The 10,483-nt window shown below is 35.6% G+C and overlaps 1 protein-coding gene across 1 annotated transcript; it reads right to left on the reverse strand.

Moving 5' to 3' along the window:
* Positions 1-801: 801 nt before the first annotated feature.
* On the reverse strand, positions 802-6,896 carry LOC128718167 (pro-resilin-like). Its single transcript, XM_053811837.1, has 3 exons — positions 6,867-6,896; positions 1,080-1,487; positions 802-933 (listed from the first exon to the last, which is right to left on the reverse strand). Exons 1-3 carry the CDS (start codon positions 6,894-6,896, stop codon positions 802-804), a joined length of 570 nt encoding a protein of 189 aa, XP_053667812.1.
* Positions 6,897-10,483: the final 3,587 nt, after the last annotated feature.

A 10,483-nucleotide genomic window follows, 5' to 3' on the forward strand; every position in this document is an offset into this window, starting at 1 on the left:
GAAACTTTATTTTTACGTACAGTTTACAACATTTTCTTCTTCTATTTTAGCTTACTATAAACTAATACATGTATACAGAAGTGAATTGTACAACGCAAACGACACATTCCGATAGCAAAAAAGTAGAATCATATTAACAGTTTAACAGAAATCAAAAACGTTTCGCTAAACTTTACAGTGGCATATACTGAGAATAGGTGAATAATTTAATTTCTGTCGTTTTGCTAATATTAATCCTCTTTCATGCTCTTGGTGGTATAGTGTTGGTAATCGTGTATGTATATCGTATATCGTTGTTTTTGTTGGTTATGGCAGTACCTTCATCATCGTTATCTTCCTTTCCTCGTAAAAAGCACGTTAATTTATACTACGTTCTTTAATTATTTAGTTTTTTTTTACTCCACCCTTTGTTGATGGGGTTTTTATACAGCTTTGTTCCACATTGCTCTTAATAACTCACTTAACTTGTACTGGGGAGTTTAATCCATTGTTTAAACTCCCTCATAAGACGTTTTATCAAAAATTCCTTTTAAAAATCGCTTGGGTCGGATCGTTGAAGTGTGTGTTGTGTTGACTATAAAATAACTGGCGCAACCAGTTGTTACGGTAATGAACAGGTATCTGTGATCAACTGTGTGTGATGTGATCAACATTTATGTGCTCCATGAAATGACAAATGCAATACTTACAATGCGGTATAATACCTATGAATTTCGTTTAACTACAGTGAAGGTACAGGTCCCGTTCCGTCATGGGATATCTACAATTACTGACGAGTGGACGTCGTGGGTTATTGGAAGTTTATTGATAACCGTTAAACTGTCCATTTCCACCATATCCTCCATTGTTACCATTAGCTCCATTTCCAGTACCAACATCTTCATAGGTGATGGTTGGACGATACCCATTCTGGTCGGCCTCATAGTTTACAATCTACAAAAAGGAATAATATAGTATCAACTGATGAGTTGCGGCATAACATTTTCCATGGATGAGTTTCAACGGTTGAAACAAAAAATTCAGTATAGACAATGCACAATGCCAAGCCCATTATATGACAGAAGGATGCATCCACTCACTTGCTTGCGACCATCGGGAAGGAGGACATAGTAGCGTCCAACGGTTCGGTCGCCATCACGAGATTCCATGTGTCCGAAGTCGTTGCCAGAGGCGAAGTCCTGCACGTTGTACTCGAATGAGTATTTGGCAGGTTGAGCATTTGCGTCCTCGTAGTTGTATCCGCCGTTTGCGCCGTTACCAGAGGGGGCTCCGTACTGCTGGGATGGGGCAGGATAGTTTCCGCCGTTGGAGGCCGAGGGGTAGTTGTAACCATTGTCGTTTGAGTTATAGTTGTAACCGTTATTCCCATTGAACGATTGGCCTGGGGGCAGGTAGTTGCTCGAAGGAGAGGAAAACCCGTTGCGTGGAGCAGGCGGTTCGGCCGTGGCTAGAGCAGCCAAGAAGATTGCAGCGATAACAACAAAGATCTGTAATGTATGAAAAGAAATAAGTCTTTTCTGTTCACAGTCTTGAATGAAACTGACATTATTTTTTGTTATTCCAACGAGAGACACAAGCGAGTTAGGCAGCAATAGCTTTCGGTTCGAAGTCTACGATTATACGAGTTATAACTGATTCAGTCACCTTTAAAGAATGGCGATTGGCGTCACGGTTGAGAACGCTTGTGCGTCGACAAAACTGTTTTTGCTCGCATATCTACCCGAATGTGTGTGTGTGTTTGTGTTTTTAACACATTATTTCGCTTCAATTTACGTCACTTAATAAACATTGCTCACCAATGGGTGGATCCGGAATAATGTACAACAAACTAGCAATAATGATGTGAAATATTTCATGGTTCGTGTGAAATTATTTGCCAAAGTTTCTGTTATACAGAACAGAACGATATTTAAAATATGAAAACGTGGTGTAAGCACCAAAAAATCGATAGTGAAGTAGAACAATACTATTTTAATGCAGGAAGGTGCAATAAGTTTACCAGTTTACCATAATAAGAAACCTGTGCTAACAAAAGTTCAGCACCACACTTGCGTTTTGTTTTCCTACTTACAATTCGCAAATAGATACGATTGGTGAAATGTAATTTGCTTAAAGTCACGTTATTTCATTATTTCATTAAATTAAAAAAAAATCTTTGTTTTCTTCAATAGCTGTTAACCACAATAGTAGCTTGTGTAAGCTATCAATACACCACTAATTTCTATTATGTATAGCTAATTTCAATAATGCAGTACAGAACACTTTTCAGTAGTAAAATAGATGTTTGCCTGTTTAACTATTTTTTTAAACATGTAGTGTAACGTTATTTCTGAACACACACTAATCGCTGTTATTAGACAAACAATCGACATTTTCCATAGAATTTTTTGTACTGTTATGCATTTGTTTGTTCAATGTCATTGCATACCTTCATTTTGAATGTTTGCACAGAAACACTATTTGACAAAATTAACTTAATCGTGAAACACTGCACTTCAGAGCAAAAGTTGCTCCCCGTTGATGTTAGAATATCAGCTTAGAACAAAACACTAAAACAATGCGAACAAATCTTCAAAACAGATTTGAAACTTTGCCAGTTTGCACTACTTGTACTGCGCTCGAGTTTGTGCTCTTGATGATGGTTAATTTGTTTATGGGTTGATACAATCCTATCTGCGGTATATATACGTGGTTTCAGCGCAAGATCACAAAATGTGAGCTGGCTGTACTTTCGGTCCGACAAAGTTTACTAAGTAAATGAATCTTCTTTGCAAACGCTGTCTCTTTTTGGTCAATGGCTTACCAAAAGATGCGGTTGGACGCAGTTACTACGAGAAACGGGCATTTTCGCGCCATCTAAAAGCGTGCCGAGATAAACCTCCAAAACTGAGCCTCACGAAAGATGAGTTGGGTGAGCAGGAAGGAGCGAATGAACGAGCATGACCATCGCGAAACGCGTGCATCTCGTTTTGGAAAGAAGCAAAAAATGCTGCATATTTAAAAAAATGAATATATACTAGAGAACGTACGCCGGCTGTGCATCAGCGGCTGTAGAGATTGAAGAAGATCAAAAGAGAATGGAGTACTCATCAGACCACTCTCTGAAAAGAAGGGAGTACTTCACGAGCACTAGTTGAAACACGCGCTTGTCGTGCGCGAAGGGAAGGAATCCGAGCTCAACCCGAAAGCTAAGCCAGAAAAAAGTTTGGGGTAGTAGGGCGAGAACCTCACCGGTTTCATCTTCAACATCGCATCAGTTTAAGAGATTAACAGACACCTTAACGAAGCTCTCACTCATTGTCCAGACATCCGTATCAACGTATTGCATTAAGATAAAGTCTAACAAAATCTGTAACAGAACAGCCTATGGGAAAAGTAGATCATATGCTCTATTTGTTGTGCCATCATACAGGTACACAGGTAGCAATGTAACCTGTTTGCTTGATGTATTTATGTGTTGTGTGCGGCAAGCATAGTACATGATATAACAACGCGACACTTTGTAGAAAAGCCACACAAATCTTTTGAAATTTTGCATTCTATACGTATTTGAACAAAACGTAAACGTTCAAGCTATGTAGTCAGATATATGTAAACAATCGTTTTTTTCACACAATGTTGGTGTGAATTTTTAATGTCGCAAAAATCCAATAGTCCGTCTTCGCATGCATATGCATCAGTCATCTGTGACCTGTGATCATGTTTGATAAAACAGCGAAGTAGGTAATGTTAACGCTCCTTCCAATTCAGGTTGATAAAAAATAATTGATTTCATCTTCATCTTTTTTCCTTCCCACTTTTTTTTACCTCACGGGCTATACACATCTACACGTTTAAACTTATATCCGTAATTTGCAATATACTGGGGGCTCTACTTAAATAGAAAACGCTATGCTGGGTTTTGTTTGTATTTGTTCGTTTATTTATTTTTAATTTTTTCATTTATTTATTTATTATAACCCCAGTTTAATGGCATTTGCCGTATTCTCAATATTGCTTGTGCAGATAATTGAACAATTCGCATAAGTCATTTCTTCCGTTTGAATTATTTTCCAGTTTGCTCGTTAAAGTTAAATTATGCATAGTTACAGTGTTGTTATTGTTATTTTACAGTTGTTGCAAAAGATACAAAAGTTAGCAATACCGCTTATCATAAATAAAAAAAACTTATCAAAGTTTTAATAGTGATCGATGATTTCCATAACATCATTATTTTTTATGAGATAAATTTACGCCTTAAAGATTGTGCTAATCAACATAATAAACGTTTGTACGTGTATATATATGTTCGGAAATGTTTACTCATTTTTAAAGCTTATTTTATTTTATTTTTTTTAATTATTCCATCATTTCTTTCCTGCCATTATTCCAGCTGTTATATTTTTTTCGCAAAGCATTTCAAAGTTGCAACTACCGTTATTTGTAGATGCATTGTGTTTTCTTTATAATTTTGGTATTGCATTGCACTGTTTGACGTTGGTCCGTGTAAATGCTTAGGTAATTATTAATTAATTCTTTCAACTGAATGGAACGCTTCGTTAGTATTTACTATGCGGCTTGAAAATGGAGTGGCAATTTATTTAAGGTGATTGCGGCGACGCGATACCCAAGAAGAGGTCCAAAGTAATTTTACGCACTCTGAGTAAAATACAAATGTCCGCAAAAAACTATCCAGACGGTTGGCGGACCACTATTACGTTGATCGTTCACTTTATTGTTTCAAAAATATCCACATTCTCAGGAAAGATACTGTTCAACCAGAATCGTAAGAAAATAAAAGTTGCGTAAAGTGTGCTGAATCTGAAAACAAAATCAGCAATGAGCATAGCATGCCATAGCAACATGTGATATGGCCATATGATGGTCCGCTACAAGAACAGCAGCCGTGAAGAGCAGTTCGTGTTTCTGATTGCAATTGCGTCTATTGGAGCAATCTTCGTACGTGCAAATTGATATGAAATAGAATGTTCAACAGGTGTTCCAAATGCTATCCCTTTGAACGGAGTGGATATAAACGGTTACGAAAATCCGTGTGTTCAATTACTATTAACACCTCCACTAACCGGTTGATCTGGAAGAATCAACGTGGAATTTTGCGATGTCATTGAATTAGTCAATTACAGGGGCAAATTAACGACAATTTAACTATCTAGCAATAATCAACGCAAGTAATGATTGTAGTCTTAAGTAAAGATACTGCAAGGAAAACAAACCTCTAGGATTCTAGATCTCAAAATTCTTTTCATTGCTTCATTGCTTCTTTTCATTAAAAAGTTACATGTAGTATATATCAATGCAAACAATTCATGCACATGAGTTATGAAAGCAATTTGAGAGAAAAATAAAAGCGTTATTGCAAACACAAAAATAAATTACCAAATGTAGCGCACTGACCAACAGGTTAACACAATTGCCGAAATCACGAATTTTACAGTTGACCTTTCAGTAATACTCTTTGTGTTGTTTCTGTTTTGATTTATGAAACCTACGTTTGGTAACTGGAACAATCGATACCTAGGCATGGTGATTTGAACTGTTGGGGGTAGGTTGAACCATGTTGATGATGATGATGATGATGATGATGATGACGATTATCGTAAGAATCACTGAACCTGGGTTAGCATTCCGACTGGCAATCAAAAGTGGAGCAACAGACACTAGTCATAAGCTCTAGTTCTATTTCGATAATATCTTAAATTTACCAACAGTTGTCTGGCTGAAAACATAATCCGAATGGACAAAACAGACGTATTTCGAATAGGAAGAGCGATTGCACCTGCTTTCGTTGTTTAAACCTACCAAAATCTACAATATTGCAACCTGCTTGTCTCATGTTGTGATCAAGTTTATTAACCCGGCGATGTATGAAAACCTAAAACTAGAAAAAAATCTAATTGTATATATAATAATGATTCTAATGCCGCAATAATACTATAATATGTTATGTAATATTATCACTGTAATATTATTACAGTAATATTATATAGATATTATTATTAAATTATTAATTAGATAAATGGTATAAAACTGTAGAAATAAGAATTATCACTGTCCGATTTCAATTAAATGTGAAGCAAACATATCAATATGGGTAAATAAAAAGAAAGATAGAAAAAGATTAAATGTTGAAGACATGCATCAACACAAAGACTACAATAATTTCAGCTATTCTAATAATACTTGAAATCGTGGGAGTAATGACTGAGTACTGAGTTAAAACTGACGAACAGTAGTGTGGTTTTGGTGGTTCACCTTTGTCATTTACCATTCATTGTTCTCTGTGGTATGGCCAGGAGGTCGTATTTCACCTTAGCGACTGTATGAAGCAGACCGTGAACATATAGGTAGATGGATATTTGTAATGAAGTTCAATTATTGTACCAGGAGAAGGGCAGGCTTTCGCTAACCTCTTAATTGATCGTTTAATTTTTAAACGTTTAATTCATTTTCCAAAAATGGTGCTGAAGCGCCGATCCTCTTCCTTGAAATACGATAATCGACAAGAAAGAGTGAGAGATATAAAGACAGACAGACAGGGAGAGAGAGAGAGAGAGAGAGAGAGAGAGAGAAATAGAGAGAGAGCGCGAGAGATAATGTAGAAAAATAGGTAAAAAGAAAACAAACAGGATGAAATCGAGACTATACATCATTGTATGCTAAGGTCAATCCACATAAGGCCGACAAAAAATAGTAACGATAAGCCTATTTTCTACCATTGCTAATTGTCTGCAAAATACTGCAAAATAGTGAAATAAGATTGTGATGCGACAAACTGACTAATAAATATCAATATGAACCATAGCTAGAGACGGCAACAAAAATGCAAACCGTGAGAATTGAGAATGACTACAACGAGTTCCACTTACCAAGCCCATTCGCAGCAGTAATACTTTCATTTTTAGTAAGGTTATCTCTCGAGGGAATATGATTTTATTGACAGATTGTTGCCTTTAACAAATCCATAGAAGGTACTATCACACAATGCAGATGACCTTGACCACCACGTATGGTCATATACCTACTACGAATTTATCAAACGGACTTGGATTGGTTTCAAGATAATTTGTTCCTTCAATTGTTCTCTGAACCTATGTAAAAATAAATGAGATTCCAATTAGTGCAATTAGAGCAATTAGTGTAGTAATTTATGATGATCAACCATAATACGATGAGTTAAGTTTTTACAGGGAATAAGTGCTTTAAGAGAATTACGTAAACATAACTATAGCAACAGAAAGTTTTGTTTTAGAAGCATTTCTGATTTAAAAAACCCTTTCTTTTCTCCACGGGGGCCATGAACATCGGATGAACCGCAAACGTAAAAAAATAATAATGTGCATAACTTGCTTCTAAACATTGTTAATAAAAAAGCTTTCTATTCTGTTACGCCAAAGCTCCCAATAGAAAAGAGACTGTCGGGAATTACAGCATTGCAGTTGATCAAACCTGTGCTGGTATAGCGTCAAATGGCTCTTTCGTTAGTTCGTTAATTATGTTCATTTAATTTCATGAAATGATACTTACAGATAGTAATGAGACACTTTTCTTAATTGTTTTTACTACAAATGTAATTGTATCACAAATGTACAAATGTCAATTCTATTGTGCAACTAGTACCAAACAACAAATATGATTAAATTAAGCGCGGCGATTAATTGATTTGTTTAGTAAAAATTTAAATGCACATTTTGTTAAGATATAAAATATGCTTGAGCAGTGATCGATCAATGCTGTTTTACCACAACCGATGTTTCACTCGCGATCAAAACAATTAGTTACCGCTGTAATTGATGGCGTTTTTGCGCTGAGCATGGTTGGAGGTTGAACATGAAAGGAAGCGCTTCACACAGCGAAGGACTAGATCTCTTTTTCGCTTCGAATTTAAGTGTTTTACAGATACCACAGAACGTGACCCTGAAGAAGGTGGTAAAGTATGAATGAACTTGAAATACATCACGGTGCTAATAGTCCGTTATTTGAATGTCTGCCAAGTGTTTGGTAAATAGATTTCCTTTTCTGAAACAGACTCTTGATACATTACATGGTGAGTGTCGAGCAGAAGGAATATGGTCATACATGCAGGATAAAGTTATTTAAGAACATAGTTGTTCAATGACGAGCACTGTTCTTACATTCAGCTCTCATACTGCAAATTTCGTCATTTCGAATCTTATCTCAATCGGATTCTCTTCGTGGTAATGAGTGTCTGACTATCCGGTAACATAACAAATATAAGCTTGGTCAGATAAACTAAATATATATATATATTCCCTAACATATATGTATTCATTATATATATACATATATATATTCCCTTGATATTCTGTACTATTTCATTCATAAAGAATAGCCTTGCCGTATTGCCAGCCATAGATACTTACATATGTGAATACGTCGTTGGGTTAAGAACAAAACATCAACAAATCTGTTGGATATTGTTGCATTGTACAGTCGACATATTTCGAAAGCTAGAACTATACTTCACAGATGATTTTGGATCAAATTTTGTAGGTAGCGGTTGAAAATTTTAAGAAACTATTAGTTAATCTTCAATTTGAGTACCTCTCTCGCACATTCGCCAGAGTGCTGAACTGGTTTGCATTGTTAATACTTTACATTTGCACAATATCGCGATAAAGTTGATGGCTACGAGCGAAGAAACCTGTGCCTGTGAATTGAAATGATTAATCTGATTGAGCCATATACTAATACTTTGCGGTATAGCAGAGTGCTGAAGTGATGTGACGTGACACTGGGACAAATGCAGAAATTTTTGCTCGAACGGCCGTTCGGCACGGTAAACGAAAGGGAAACGTTTTATGAATGTGACGGTAAGGTTGTTGTAACAAGGTTGCGGTATGTAACGGGTAGCAAATTGAAGCTCAGGAAAACAGTCAGAGAAGCATTTGTAGCAACTCCCACGTCGAGCTGCAGTTTGAAATATTGCCGCAAAATAAAAAAAAACCTCCACTGTTGCGAAGACGAGAAACTAAAGAACTATCAAAAATAAGATACTGCCTATATTTGTAATGGGTACGGGAAATGAACGTGGATGGTTTAACGGTTGTGGCGATTTGTGCGATAAAATTATAATTTGGTTTAAATGATTTTAGTGCAATTCTTAAGCTACCTTTCTAACGATACAAACGACTAAATGTTACTTACGCATATTTAATAACTATGAAACTTTAAAAATTACATATTTTGTTGTTCTAAGATGTTCAAATTATAAACATAGTCTTACATATGTGACTCAATCAATTTAAACATAGTTAATCCCATTTGCGTTGATTTGACGAAAATGTAACATGTTATTTAAAAAATTTCCATTAGCAAAACGACCATAAATGCTTTGGTTTTTGTACATAATTAGTCAGTAGGATTAATCATAGGCAGCAAAATATTATTTGGACGAATAACGCTATAGCGAGGTTGACCCAACATAAAAAGAATGTGAAGCAGATGAATCTGACCGACTTGATGATCTCGTGCCTCGTTGGTTCATCTTGCATTTCGAAGGTCATAGATGGAATATCAACCGATTCTCCGTAGCATGGACTGATTAGAATCGAATGCGTGATACATATAAGTTTAGTAATTTATTCTACTATTGACGTGACCGTCAAGCACAAAATCAAAACAAGAAGAATAAGAGATTTAATGGGTTCTGGATTTCTGTTTATGTTTATGCTATTTTATGAATATAAAATAAAATTTTCTCATTAGAAAAAAAAAATCTCATTAGAAAAGCTGTTTGACGATCATTTAAGAGGATATATAGCACACACAACACTATTTTCAAACAATATGTTGAAGTTATTAGTTGTATATTTGGTCTTCCTTTGTGGTTTTGTTTTACAAGTACTAATTTTTTTTTTAAATATTGTATGGTAATAGCACGCTCAACTTTGTTTATAGTCCAATAACTTGCTGACATGAAAAACTTTCGTTGATTTATTTTTATTTTATTGCTTCATATTTAATATTTGATAAATACGCTGTACCTTTAGTGTTATCGTGGTATAATTTTATCGCTATAAGAACAATATAACTCGACTCGACATTATTAGAAGAAAGTGCACGCAATAAAACACTCATGATTACTTTTATTTATCCAGCACATCCCGTGCAATAAAGCGATAAGATTTCATCCAATTATGCTCGTTAGAACTTGAAACGTGTCCACGAACTTAATTAATTTTATGATTCGGTCGATTACTAAAGCTTGGAAAAAATGTGTGGCAACTTAGCTCAAACAGGGTTATCCCACGACACGGGTCGTCATCACCCCCAAATCCAAATCCATTTCGAAACATGTTCAATCTGACATTTGCGCGCGAAAATCATCACCGTACAACCTTCAATTAGTACTCATTTGGTGCTTAGTTGTTTAAACAAATGTAGACTTCTGCCGAGGGGGAAGCTGTAACCAATATTTGACCAATCATATACTTTCAGATTTTTCATATTGCTAAAGTGAAGT

This window comes from Anopheles marshallii, chromosome 2, assembly GCF_943734725.1.
Source record: "Anopheles marshallii chromosome 2, idAnoMarsDA_429_01, whole genome shotgun sequence".
Classification (NCBI taxonomy): Eukaryota; Metazoa; Arthropoda; class Insecta; order Diptera; family Culicidae; genus Anopheles; species Anopheles marshallii.